The sequence below is a fragment of the Xenopus laevis genome, chromosome 9_10L, assembly GCF_017654675.1.
Source record: "Xenopus laevis strain J_2021 chromosome 9_10L, Xenopus_laevis_v10.1, whole genome shotgun sequence".
In the NCBI taxonomy this organism is placed as follows: domain Eukaryota; kingdom Metazoa; phylum Chordata; class Amphibia; order Anura; family Pipidae; genus Xenopus; species Xenopus laevis.
In genome coordinates, this window is record NC_054387.1 from 105,354,606 (window position 1) to 105,369,913 (window position 15,308).

Below are 15,308 nucleotides of genomic sequence, written 5' to 3' on the forward strand. Positions count from 1 at the left end.
TGAAATCGCTGTTGGGGTGGCACTCTAAACGCTTCGATTTCCAAAGTCACCCGAAGTTTGCTTGTGAAGCAACTTTGGAAAACGAAACGCACCGATTGCCGTCCCGCCGGCAATTTACATTCTAGCCGTTCGGGGAGATTAGTCGCCCCAAAGAAGAGGTAATTTATGACAATCTCCTTGAATCTTAGTGTGTTTCTTTGCCCTAAAGGTTTTGTGAACTTTTATGTTTGCTAATTTCCCCCCAGAAGGGCTCTAGACAGCTAAGTTGGTTCCTTAAATGGATGGTTCACCTTTAAGTTAACGATGTTATAGAATGGCCATTTCTAGGCAGCTTTTCATTGTTTATTTTTTATTGCTTTTAATTATTTGCCTTCTTCGTCTGACTTTTTCTAGCTTTCATATTGGGGTCACTGACCCCATCTAGAAACAAATGCTCTGTAAAGCTATACATATATTGTTTTTGCTACTTTTTATCACTCTTCTTTCTATTCAGGCCTCTCGTATTCATATTCCAGTCTCCAGGTTCCAATATAGTTGAAGTGCATGGATAGGTGTTTTAAAGTCACTCTAGGAGTGAACGATAGGATCCGGTGGTTAGTTAGTAGAGCAGCCAGAGGCTCCAATAAGGAGACTTAGGAGGGTTATTACCCTGCAGTGACAAGGCCACCAGGATAGGGACTTTGTTAGGCTTAGGGTTAGATTCTTGGAATTAAGGACCACTATGAGCTTCACTTAGCACTGGAGATTGATTTACCACGTCAGGCAATACTACCTCTACCATCTGACTAAGATAGTGTTTGAGCATTTACTAATTTGAGTTTGATCAAAATCATTCCCCACCATTTTGTTGGGAGAAGATCTGTTACATTCCAAGTTACTGGTTAGCACCCTGTTTCCTAAAACCTGTTATACATTTGTTTACAAGAACTTGTTTTTTCTGATGTGCTGGGCTTATTTTTCCTTAGTCAAAATACTTACTCATGCAATGAGTCCTAGGCTGACATCAGGAACACTTGGCATTACTAGAGGAAAATTACGTTAATGGAACATGTGATTCCCAGAATATTAAAAAATCAATTCAGCATGAGTCAACATTCTACCATACAACAAGTGAGAGGTGTTTGCTGCACAAAAAGCTATTCGGTTGTGGTAGCGCACTAATCATTTATCTTTAACTGATATGAATATATAATAATGCAATTCTTATCTTGAATCATCTGGGAGAACGCAACAGTATTTAAACTATATTGGCAAATGTAACCAGATACCTGCTGGTTCCACATCTTATCCTCAAAGTAAGGATATTAATATAAAGTTGTTTCACCCCTCTGTTGTAACAGCTTCAACTCTTCTGGAAAGGCTTTCTTCTAGGTTTATGAAGGCTGTTGGTGGGATTGGCTTCCATTCATCCAGAAGAGTGTTAGTGAGATTAGACATTGATGGTTGTTATTGGGCCTGGCTTTCAGTTGACATTCTATTTCATCCCACAGTTATCCAGTTGAGTTTGATGTAAGGGCTTACTGCAGACCAGTCACGTTCTTCTACTTTGTCTCCGCAAACCCATTTTGTATAGACCTTGCCTTCTGCTAGGATTCATTCATTTGAAAAAGCCTTTTCAAAACACGAAGTAGGAAGCATAGAATTGTCAAGAATGGCATTCTAGTCCGGAGCCTTAAGGTTTGCTTTCAGTAGATTGAGGAACACGTCTCCAAACCACGGAAAACAGTCCTAGATGATTATTTGTTGCCATCAAGCATTGAAACTTAGCGTTATTCTGCTAAAAGGGAAATAAGGGTTCTCCAAACTGTTGCCACAAAGAAGAAAGCAAGTAATTTTTTGTGGCCCTAGCCCAAGCCATGGAAAACAACCCCAGACTATGTCTCTTCTACCGATGGTTACTATAAGCATTATGTATTCAGGCAGGTATTATTCTCTTCTATTAAACTTCTGGTTTACCATGGTGGTGACCTTTACAGCACACCAACCAACACTTGGCATTGCACACAGTGATTTTAGGTTTGTTAGGAAGGTAGCATACTGCTTCTGGAATTTGTAGACAGTCTGGAACTCACCAGTGAATGGTTCAACTAAATATATGTCATTTTAGACGGAATGTCTTGATAGGGATACTTTTGGTCATGTAGACATGAGGCAATACTTTCCTATTTAAAGAACAACTTTAGTGGGGGAAAAAGCACCGTGTGATAGACGGCCCACAAGACATAGTGATATTACAATGATGCAACATTTTCAGCTTTGTCAGACAGTAATTTTTTTGTAAAGCCGTTTTCTCCCCTTTTTGATGATGATTGTTGTTGTGCTTGGAAGATCTTTGTTTGTAAGCTGATCTGTAGGTATTTGTCATTAAATGAACTAAGAACAGTTTGCATAGAATTAAACAAAAAAAAGTGCTTCATCCATAACATTTAACATGCTTAGTTCAGTAATATTACTGTAAGTGTCTGTTGCCAGAGAGGATTTCCCTGTTCCCTCATTTAATGTACATGCACAATTTATGTCGTCTGTTTGGGTTATGGTCCATCACATATGACAAAAAGCCCTCGCATGCACAGACAGAAGGGAGTGTTTGTCATTCACCCCCGTGCCAAGCGCCATTTTCACATTCATTGCAGAAAATGAACAAGCAGCTTGAAGGCAATCACTCACCGAGCAATTGTACATATGTTTATAAGCAAATATTTGTTCCGTAACACCTGCAGGCGCTCGGCTATAAAGCGAAGATGATCTGTTTGGGGACCTCTAGTAGACCTTCAGATTTATATACATAATTATATGCATGCACAGTGGAGGTATTCATCACTCTCAAGTCTTCTGCTTTGTCACTCGTTCTGAACTCTACACCTCCTCCGTGCACATTTTTCAGCCTATTCTCACAGCAGCCCACAAGGATCTAGCCGTTGATTGGTTATTGTGATGGATACCTTGCTAGCTAATTCATCTGTGCTTCCGTGAGGCTGTGTCGAAATATCTGACAGGTTGTGGCTATTTTCTATAATACTTTAGCTGAATGGGAATGGAATATGCTTTTAACTCTTTCTGTCCCCCCTCCCTACACTCCTAGCAAATCTACTTCAAACCTGGGTCTCATGAGTCCAGAATGATAAGGGGAACTTTCTCAGAATGTTACCATGGAAGATTGGACAGGATTGAGTGATACATAAAATGTTTGATCAGTTCGATAGCAGCTTAGGGAACACTGAACATCTGTGTCATTGACAATCCAAAGAAGGGCACACAAACTCATGGATGGTGAGCACCTGTGGACAACGTAGAACCATGGGACTGGTACAATAAGTTCAGCATATAAATTACAGCATTTCTAGACTAGACTTTCGTTCTCCGTTAAACAATTGCTTGCACACACTTTAGATATTTTAGATATTTTCAGATGGTATCTGTTTTTGAGTTGGGATACCAGTATGCACCAGTAGAGTTCAATGGCAGTTATGTACAGAAACAAAACAACTTTGGATAGCACTTCCACTTGCCTGAAAAAAGTTTAGTAATATGTTTAATAAGTTTAGTAATATTTTGCTGGATCAACTGCAAACTAAATCAATAATCTAAGTTTGGAGTTAGTTCATTAGTGCTCCAGCACATGGGAATATATAGATTCTGGTAACGTGTGTACTAGTATTGATTTCTGAGAAAACCTAGAAAGAAGCTTTTACCATTTCTAGGCCATTGACGTACGGGGACCCCTGGGCTTAGGGATACAAAAGTATTCTGCTGTGAACCAGTGTTTTTTCCCCACAATGCTTTGGGTAGGGACAGGCTGGAATATGGGCTTAGAGACCAAGTCTGAATATAAACTCATAAGCCCCGACCCTACTGAATGTTTGATTGTCAAGATAGTATATTAGGATTCTGTTTGTAAAATAAGGTGTAGAATTATAAGAAAAAAAACCTAGCAACATGCAAGTGAGAGGTTAAAACTCATATCTGTTCTATAAGATGGAAAGGTTCTAGATGCCTGTATTTGAAAACAAGAACAAGCCAAGAGAAAATGCAATTTTTGGGGGTTTTCCATAATTTAGATCAGCCTTTAATGAGAACTAAACCCATAATTAAAAAAAAAAACCTACTGCCTCCATGCTCCCCCCCAACCTAAGTGTTACCCCTGGTAAATGCCCCTTACTCTTTACTTACCCCTCGGTGCAGATTCATCGGAGTTTATGGGTGCCATCTTCTTCTCTTTGGTAATCTTCGGGTCTTCTTCCAGCGCTTCAGCAATTTTCGTTACTTTCGGCGCATGCGCCGATATGCTGCTCTCTTCCTTAGATTACCGAAGTGAAGAAGATGGCGCTCATGAACTCTGATGCCCTGAATCTGGACAGAGGGGTGTATTTACCAGGGGTAACAGCTAGGCTGGGGGAAGCAGGGAAGGGGATCTATGTAGGGTAGGGGGGTATGGTTTTTAATTAAGGGTTTAGTTCTCCTTTAAGTCTGCTAAAATCATTTAATCATGAAATGAACCCAATAGAATAGTCTTGTCACCAATATGGATACATACAATTTAATTACTGGCATACTGGCAAGTACAAGCCACTTTTTTTATTACATATAAAAAGGACATTTTTGAAAAATACAGTTATTTGCTAAAATTTAAGAATATGGGAGATGGCTTTCCCATAATTTGGAGCTTTCTGGATAACGGGTTTCTGGATAACGGATCCCATACCTGTATTGACATTCAATGGAAAACATTGCACACTGTCTAGGCAGAGTACTCTGTGTGTTTTGTTTTGGTTTTTTTTTTTGTGCTTTATATGATTAATTTGTGTTTGTTATGTGGATTAGGAATCCTGGCCAGCCACGTAGCCAGGCATTTAATGTTATAGATGTGAGATACATTCATGTGTGGCCAGACATTAAGTAAATATTAGTAGAGTCGAAACGAAGGGTACCAAAAGCAGCAGGTTCTAGAGCCAGTGGTACACGGCGTGACATAAAGTATTAATATAGTTCTCTTAAATAAGCTTTTATTTCCGTAATGGCTTTGCTTAGTTGTGCAGCGTATCCATTTTTAAGCACCGGATAAATGATTACATAAAATAGGCATGACACTAACTTTATACTTACCATAAACTCTGGAAATTTCATTGACTTCCAGTGGGGCTTTGCAGAATTTAATAAGGACTCCTGATGGTTCCTCTCATGTATTAATCATACTGTTCTCTAATGTACATAATGTTTAGCCGAACACAACAAGCAACAGCCAGTAGGTGGCAAACATTCTTTAATCTAGTATGGAAATTATACAGAAAAGATCTTGTTCAAACCAAGGGTTTGTTTTGCAGGCTGGGGACAACAGTATGTATCTGTCTTGTCTATAAAAATAGATTGTTTGGGGCGGTGGGGGGGGGGCTGTACCTGTGCAAATATTAAAAACATAATGAAGAAATTCTCACATCCAGAAAATTCCTATCATTCATCAATGCACTTTCAAGAAACGATTTATAATGAACAATTAAAAGAAATTGGAATTTCTAATATACTGCCAACTTGGTTTTGACCATGCTGCAAAGTAATTTGTTTTACCTTTGTACCAGACCCCCAAACTACTTTTTCTGTGGCAGTTTGCCTTTAATATGGGATAGTATGTATGTATGTATGTATGTATGTATATATATATATATATATATATATATATATATATATATATATATATATATATATATATATATATATATATATATATATATATATATATATATATATATATATATATATATGTATAGGACATATTATCCAGAATGCCTTGTATCATGGGTTTTCTGGATAAGCGGTCTTTGAGTAGTTTGGATCTCCATACCTTAATTTTACAATTGTAAACAATAAACAAAATGACATTGACAAATAAAGGTATGGCATCTGTTACAGGTATGGAATCTATTATCCAAAAACCCGATAGCCAGAAAGGTTCGAATTACAGGAAAGTCTTCTACCGCAGACTTCATCTTAATCAAAGAATTCAGAATTATAAATATTTCCTTTTTCTCTTTAATAATAAAACCATACTGTGAACTGGATCCCAACTAAGATATAATTAATCTTTAATGGAGATCTCCTCCTAACTGGTCTTCCTGACTCCCATCTCTCTCCCCTCCAATCAATCTTAAACTCTGCTACCAGGATCCTTCTGCTCTCTCCTAAAAGGGAACCTGCTCAACTAAAATCCTTAGCATGGCTGCTTATTAAGCAAAGGATACCATATAAAACCCTTCTACTAACATTCAAAGCCCTTCACTCCTCTGCTCCTCATTACATTTCTTCTCTTGTCTCACTATACGTTCCTTGTCGTCTTCTCTGCTCTTCTCAGAGCCACCATCTCTTCACACCATCCACATCCACTGCCACCTCTCATTTTCCTTTTGGGTGACTAGAACATCAGCCTAGTCCTTTCCCTACTGACTATGCCTTACCTTGTGCACTTTTTTATCTCCAATTTGTACCTGCATGTTAGCCTCCCATCCAATTAGACTGTAAGCTCTATGGGGCAGGGACCTCTTTCCCACTATGTCTCTTACCACATAGCACTTAAGCTCTTTGTCCTATGATTCTGTATATATTTATTATGTGATTTGTCTTCCCTGTGTATACTTTTATATATATTGTACTTTTATGCACTGTACAGCGCTGTGGCTCCTTAGCATTGCTTTACAAATAAAATTATACATACATACATACATACATACATACATACATACATACATACATACATACGAAAAGTATGGAGATCCAAATTAAAACCCCAGAACCCGAGCATTCTGGATACCTGTATCTGTAGAGGTACCATACATGTATTTTAAATACTTGGGGCCTGTCATTTTTAAGATAAGCGTTTTTCTATAATGGATCCGATACATGTATGTATGTAACTTGTAATAATCTGCATACTGTATATACATTCATATTATACAAGTCAATATTAAAATTGAGGCATATAAACCTCCAGGACGATATTCTTTTGATATTATTAGGGAAAATACTAATTTTATTTAAAATAAAGAAACACACACATGTTGGAACTGGAAATTAATATTGACATATATTTGCTTTCATTGTGAGTCTTGCTTGTCCAGCTTACTAGTTCAAACCTTTTGAGTTTCAGATAGTGTCTGGCTATTTAATTTCAGTGCAGGGTGCCCATCTTACGTGAAGAGAAGGGGAAAAACATCTCAGAAGCTGAGCTGGAAATCCATGCTTTGCATTTGCAGCTCTGCACTTGTGTGAATAGCTCGTCTTTCCTTTCCTCTCAGCTGCCTTTGATAGACCGAACGGAGTCGCAGATAAGCTGCTTAATCAGAAAATTGAGAGAAACATTTTTTGCTATGATAATCTTATCAGTCTCTGAATAAACAGTAATGTGTGAAAGCGCTCCCATGTTGGTGTGCTCCTCAGTGCTGCCTGGCTGAGACTGCAACATGAGCTCAAAGGGCAGAGACACACGTGAAGATTCGGGAAGATTTAGTCGCCCGTCGACAAATTGCCTCTTCTTCGGGCGACTAATCTCCCCGAACTGCCATCCCGCCGGCTAAAATTACTGGTGGGGTGGCACACTGATTGCTTCGTTTTCCGAAGTCGCCCAAAATTTTCTTGTGATGCAACTTCAGAAAACAAAGGGATCCGAGTGCCACCCCGCAAGTGATTTATATTCTAGCCAGCGGGAAGGCTTTTCAGGGAGATTAGATGTTTGTACCCTGTCCCCTGTGCTTGTTTGTAATGTAGAGCCCTCTTCTTCCACAGGGAATACTCAGCCTTCAACACTCCCTCTGCTGTTGATCTACAGACCCAGACATGCTTCAATATAAATTCACCTTGCAAGTTACTGTTCCACAGCACCTGGGCATCTCCATATGCCTTTCATTCCCATGCATAGATATATTCCAAACTTTAAACCGAAGAACATTCTTCTATAGAACCTAAAGAAATGCTACATGTCTCCAAGAGCTTGTTTCTAATTTGTGCTTCCAAACTACCCTCAGCCTGATGGTACTGGAGGAGGCATTGGACTTTAGGTTAAATGATCATGCTTTGATGTGGCATCTCATGCTGGAGATCCTGTTTTGAATCCTTGTGATCCTGGATAGGTCACATAATCTCCTCGTGTCCTGACCTAGCAGGTGAAGTGGGCAGAAAACTGGTAATGAGCTTCACTGTTGTTAATCGCAAAGTTATGCATAAATCCTCGTTATACCTTCTCGTTATTCATAAATAGTAGTGTGTTGTGGGGATTTTTTGGATAACAAGCTGTGTAACTGTAGGCAGTGTCACTCAGTGACAACTAAAGAAAATAAATTACGGTCTTACATTAAAAAGGGGCATTAACTCAAAGAATTAAAACCTAATTTTCCCTCTTTATAGATCTCTGGGAAGGACTCACCTTGAGTATGAAGTGCAGTTTTGGGCTCCAGTCTTTAAGAAGGATATAAATGAGCTGGAGAGAGTGCAGAGATGTGCAACTTAACTAGAACTAGAGGGATGAAAGATTTAAACCAGGGGTGTCCAAAAGGTAGATCGTGATTTACCAGTAGACTTTTAGCTGGTGATAAATTGATCTCAAGACACTGTCAACAAACAGCTTGTCTAAATCACACTTCTCTTTCATGCTTTTCATTCAGATATTTATGTTAGGGTTACATAAGAAATAGTTGTTAAATATAGCAATATACATTTTTTCATAATTTTTTTCATAATTTTTTATTTATTAATATTTAAGAATTTTTCCATGGAACAGAGTGTTAACTGCTTTTATGGATGTAGATCCTAATGACACATCATCGCTTAAAGTAGACCTTGCATTAGCAAAGCATGGACACTCCTGATTTAAATTATGAGACTTCAAAGCAGTGAAGGTGGTTCTTCACGGCGAGGACAGTGAGGCTGTGGAATTCACTGCAGGTTTTGGCAGGTTCTGTTAATGGCTTGGATAATTTCTAGGTAACTGGCTGCCTTGATAGCTGTCAAAACCGAATGTGACTGTTGTCACGTTGTTGTTGGAGGACCTTGACCCGATCTTTAAGAAGTTTTTCTGGCCTCCATTCTATGGTGCTTACTAAAGTGCCTGTGTATATACGAATCCCATGTGCCGAAGACTGTGCACATGGGAATCAGTGTGTGCCAATCAATAGTTTCTTACTAGTGTTGTGCAGGCTGGCCTGAAACCCACAGGACTGCGGCTTTTAGCTAAGCTCTTCCTGCGCCCTTCCCGACCGCGATCTAACTGTGTTCCGATTCTTCTTCTGGCGGAGTCTATTTATAAATGCCGTTTACCCTTGCCCTGCCCCCTCCATGATTTCAGATTTGGGGTTGCTCCGGGTACTTATGTATAAATCAAAGCAGACCCATAGGCCGGGTCGGGCACGGGTTGACAAGTTTTCTCATCACTGTTTCCTAGGATGAGGCCTGCTGCCAATGGTTGAGCATTGCCAGGTTTTCATTGTGGTTTCTTCATATTTTCAGCATTAAAGGAGAAGGAAAGCTACGGAGGCATTTTATTGCCAATAGATTAGCTGCAATAGTGCAAGCTAGAATGCTATATTTATTCTGTAGAATGTTTTACCATACCTGAGTAAAAAGCTCTAGAAACTCTCTGTTTGTTTAGGATAGGAGCTGCAGTATTAACATGGTGTGACATCACTTCCTGCCTGAGTCTCTCTCTGCTCTGGGCTCAGATTACAGTAGAGAAGGGAGGGGGAGGGGAAGAGGAGCAAACTGAGCATGCTCTTGCCCAGGGCAATGAGGTTTAAGCTGAAAACAGGAAGTCTGATACAAAAGCCCATGTGTACACAATAGAAGGAAAGAAATGCTGTATTTCTTTTGACAGGAGGCTCAGAGCAGCACCACTTTGGGGGTTTACTGGTATATTTAGATGGACCTTTCTGATAAGGCTTACTTAGTTTTAACCTTTCCTTCTCCTTTAACTTATTCTACTTCGTATTTATAAAATTTGCAATTAATATAAAGGAATTTATTGTATGTATTCTACACTAGTAATGGATATTCAATTATGAATATTACACAAACATGCATATTGTTTAGCTATCTTTATTAAATAATCGTGACTGTATATGTATATCATTTGTGCATTAATAATAATCTACTTGTGTGTTTGAATTGCATTAAAATTTGTATGTGCTCGCTTTAAATCTATCTCCTTGTTAGCGCACACAGAATACATGCAGAGGAACTGATATTAATACTCATCTTTGCCATGTTTTTCTTTCTGCAGTTAACAGCAGAGCTGAAAGTCTTGAAGTCTCAGATGGGCTCATCAGATCAAACCATGTCTTTTACAAACGAGGCAATGAGCGCTCTCAGGTAGGCCGCAAAATTGTCTCAGCAATTAATCTGGGTATGAAATAAAGTGGAAATCGCTTGTTTAGAACTATGTTTTTAAATAGTCCCTATGTGTTTTCTTGGAGCGCATGCCGGGCAAATATGTTTTAATGGAAATGCTTCTGTTCCATTAATTATCCTACCACAGCCTCGAGGCAGGCAATGTTTGTCATCTTCATGGCTTCTGTACCTTCAGATTTTCCTGCATAGATGTGTCAGCTGTGAAATGTTAAAGATGGAGCAAACTTAATCTAGACCTTTGCTGAAATGACTCACAAAGTGCCATTCTGTTGTTCCATTTAAACAGATCATTATAACATGGCAGTTGACAAGGATGCCGACTGATATTGTAATGTGATAGTATAGGTGCAGGGATCCCTAACCTATTGTACCAGTAGGCGACATTCAAACGTCAAAAGAGTTGGGGAGCAACACAAGCTTAAAAAAATTCCTAGGTAGTGCCAATCAAGGCCATTGGTTAGTTAGCATTTGGAAATACTTGTTTGATTGTCCCCAATTTATTTAATTATGTGCTGGGGGAGCTGTGCCATCCACAGGGGAGGAGTAGGCATATGGATTTAAAGGAGAACTAAACCCTAAAAATAAATATGGCTAAAAATGTCAATGTTTATATGCTAAACTTGTTGCACCAGCCCAAAGTTTCAGCTCCTCAATTATCCAGGGATTCAAACTTGTCACAGGGAAGGGGGGGGGCGCGTGTTCACCATATTGGAAAGTGACACTCACATGCTCAGTCGGCTTGAGAAACTAACCTTATGGGTTGTTGCTAATTATCAAGCACAAAATCAGGTTGGCCTGTTAAGCCCTTGCTTTGAGCCCACTGGGAACATTTTTCAATTTCTATTTTGGAGGCAAGTTTTGGTTGGATAAAAACCAGGTGTACTGCCAAACGGAGCCTCCTGTAGGCTGCCAGTCCTCATACGGGCTACCAGTAGTCAATCACAGACCAGGAGTTTTTTTGAATGCTTGTGTTGCTTTCCAACTTTATTTTACGTTTGAATGTGATCCCTGTACTAGACTAAAGCTGGACTTACATGCTCAGATTTGGTCAGGCAGTTTGGCCTGTTTCAACCCTACTGTCCAACCACCTAGGCATATATGGCCAGACACAACGCCACCAGATCAGTAATGCTCTGATTCTGGTTCATCATCGAAAAAATTCCATTGGTTGGGGGAATTAAAATGAAGAGAAGCTTTACAGCAATAGAATACAAAAATAGAAAGTTGCCATGCATGGGTATGGCCATTGTGTGATACCATGCCTGCTGGTTAATCAATTGGATACTGTATGGATCAGGCCCTGTATAGCCAATTTAAGGGCCCATGGAGTTCTTTGTTCTAGCTGTCCCTCTGATAGCTTCTTTATATATGATATATGAACACTACAGAAGGTGTATGGGAGGTAATGCGGAAGCAGTGGTATCATAGGTACAGCTTCAGTTACAAGGTGACCCCCGAATATCTCCATGGATGCCTAAAAATAAAGCAAAATTAAAGTAAATATGCATTTAACTTTATTTCCAATAAGATAAATCATTGGAAGCATAAAAAGAAAGTTATAGTGGCCCTTTAAAGCATGGCAGTACTCTCCTAATGATTTTATTATCCCTCTTGATGGCGAGTTCTGTTCTTGAAAGCTGCAGTGATCAAATCCGAATTTTAAATGTGCAATTTTACAGTCTGTTAATAAACCAATGTCATAAAATGGAAAACCCTCATTAAAGTATCATTTTAATGGAGTCTAATAACATCAACACATTACATGGCTTTCTGAGTAATCCCGGAGCAGAATTTAAAGGCAAAGTAATCAATTCCCAAGAAAGTTAAAAGAAAATGAAAGAAGATCTAGGGTTAAAGCACTGCGTATCTTGTCGGCGCTATATAAATAAATGATGATGATGGTTTCTACTAGCAAGACTGCATGAATAACAACTCCAACTTTGCTAAATTATTGATGCGATGATTTTTGATGCCAGTAAACCCCCTTGAATACAACCAAACACAGGCAGCACTGTATTCATGGGAGAATCATAGGCCTTTCTGCTCAACGTGCTCCTAGGACCCTAGTTCCTGGGCAAAATACAAAGGCAAATGCCCTACAGTTAATAAATAAGGCATGCTGTGTTCTCAGATACTATCCTATTATCATGAACAACTTGTAATAGTTTATTTTATCATTATGGACTGCAAGCTCATGTAGGCAAGGACTGCTCATCTGTCTGTTTCTTTCTACTATGATGATGAAATAGTGATGATTTACAGCACGGCGTGATTGCAGTTCAGTTGTTATATCATAACTAATTAAAAGCCAAGTCTTGTAGGCAACAATGCATAATATATGGTGCTGGTTTTACTTTGGGCTGCCAATCACAGGCAGGCAGTCACACAACCAAAGATAGGCTTATGTTCCCTATCAGGTCCACCTATATGGTGCTGGTTTTACTTTGGGCTGAAAAGGAAAATCTTTAAAAATGTCCCCTTTATTGGAGCTCCATATAGATTTGACACATTCTCGGTCTGTGTTTCAAATGAGGGGTGGACGTCTCCCTGACAGGAGCACAGTAGGAGGGCGGCAGCCAATCACAGCCCTGCAGTGACACAAGCAAAGACAGGCTTCAGTTCTCTATCAGGTCAGCCTAGCTGCTGATTGGTTCCTATAATACAGTGCAGTGTGCTGAGTGCCGCCAGCCTGGGACAGAAGGCAGCAAGAAGTGGAACAGATCATAGGACTTTTAGGGTTTTTGCAGACATTTTCAATAAATCAACCCAAAATGCAACTTTTAAAGCACATTCCTTGCATATTTAAAAGTGTCCATATTTTTGTCACTATATATGTCTGCTTTAATTTGCTCCAACTATCGTTATAATTGCGTTAGTAGGGAAACAGATTTTTACATTACAAAAAAGCAATGTGTAAGGTTTGAGGGGGTAGAATAAAGGAGCAGCTTCATTATTTTAATAATACTGTCTGGTTAAGGTAAAATGTGCTCCACTAGTAGTGCCTGCCTTGGCTTTTATTACCAGCTGTCCTTAGCCAAAGCTGTTTACCTGTTTATTGCTGAAGAGCTTCGCTGGATCCCTCCTGCAGAGCGGAGAATTATTGGTCTCGTCCTTGCAATCAGTTTTTATAACATGTTTCCCTCTGTTCTCAGAATTATCTTCTTTTGGGCTCTGTAGGCAGTCAGATTGCATTGCACAAACCCAGCTGGGCAGGTAGGGCTGGCAACGTGTCTGTATCTTCCGCTGAAGCTAAGTAACCATGTCAGTGTGCAGAACAGCTCTTTATGGCCATAGATCATCATTTATTTTACATTAGGAGGATTTCTCCGCTGGGCGAATAGAATGGAATGAAACTAACAAAGCATCTATGAAACATTTGGGGTAGGAACACACACACACGCTGCTTTTGTGCACTACAGTAATATTCCAGTATGATGGAGGGCTGCACTTTTCTCATCTCTGTGTTGGTGCATTTTTAATTATTTATTTATAAGGCACTGAGATTATAAACTGCAGCTACCAGAGAACAATAATTCACAATCAGGCCCTTCCTCAGTGGAGTTTACAATCGAATGTCCCAGCCGCAGGCTCATGAACAAGCCATGTCCTATTTTATTAGAAGTGTCACAGACGTGCTGAACTGCCACTCGGAGGTGACATCACTGAGCCGGTGTTGTTTCATGATGCAGCTTTGACACTCCATGAACTGGTCAATGCCCACTAGATACCAGGCGTGATTCCAGCATGATTCAAACCTTTTAAAGCCCACTGATGGCAATGTTCTTGGCCAGTGAGTTCATGATGTCCCAGTTCTATTGATTACTTTGGCTAAGGTAGGGCTCCTGACTTGTAACTGCTTTGACCCTTGCTCCTTGCCTGCCTGACAACCTTTTTTGGACTCTGCCAGCTTTGCCTTGTGCTGTATTCCCCCCCGACCTTACCTTAATGAGCCAATGCCAATGGTCAGCGGAACCTTTCTGTTACTGCCTTTCGTATTTGTTCTGTTTCCAAGCCAGCCCCCTCCTTGTTTTGTATATCAAACTTTAAGACCATTTGCCCCTAGTGGTGATTTACAAGACGCTTTGTCCTCTGGTCTTGACAAGAAGTCGGTAACTCACTGGCGTAACTATAGAGGAATCAGACCCCACGGTTATGTAGGGGCCCTGGAAACAGGGGGGGGCTTCTTCCTCTATAGTTAAGAAAAAAAACCTTCCCCAACCAAGAAAATTCCCCCTCCCCAACCATTATCTCACCTTTTTCAACACGAGCATAGGGACGCGACTGGGTGGAAGAAGGGAGTTCCAGCCCATTCTATACTTTTCTTGCAGTAGGGCAACTAACCACTGTGCTTTTGGACTGTGGGAAGAATGCCAGGCAAAGGTGGGGAAAAAAAAATTACAAACCTCATGCAGACATTGACCTGGTTAGAGTTGAGTCCTAGCACTGAGGTTGAAGTGCAGCCATTGTACCACATTATCTACAGGAAAGCCCTGCAAGTTCCACTATATTTGGTTTAATATGTATTCCTATAACATAAACTTACTAAACCATCGCCTTAACCCATAGTTATACAATAGATTATTGGTTGCTATGGTTTACAGGACTGTTGAAAAGTCAAATGAAGTTATTATTATTAACATGTATCAAGTGCCAACATATTTCACAGCGCTGCACAATAATTGGGTGTATACATTAAACAGAGTTCCCTACCCAAAAAAGCTCACAATAAAAAAATGACTGTTGCAAAAGAAAAAAACTTGTTATAAAAAAAACTTGTTATAACTTTTAAGAAGCTAGAAAAATAATAGTTGGAATTCATATATAACCAGTTAAAAATTCTTATTGGAAAATCCAGTAAATAGTTGGACAGTGGGACGACTAAACTCAGTTTGCAGCTGTGGGTATTACAATCATTTCTTCTAATT

General features: G+C 39.6%; 1 protein-coding gene across 5 annotated transcripts in view; it reads left to right on the top strand.

Annotated features, from left to right (window-relative positions):
• mad1l1.L (mitotic arrest deficient 1 like 1 L homeolog) overlaps positions 1 to 15,308 on the top strand; it is a 501,886-nt gene that overhangs the window by 258,781 nt on the left and 227,797 nt on the right. For all 5 annotated transcript variants that reach the window (XM_041575521.1, XM_018234121.2, XM_041575523.1 and 2 more), the window contains 1 exon segment: positions 10,256 to 10,344. In XM_041575521.1, the coding sequence (XP_041431455.1) occupies positions 10,256 to 10,344 (89 nt within the window).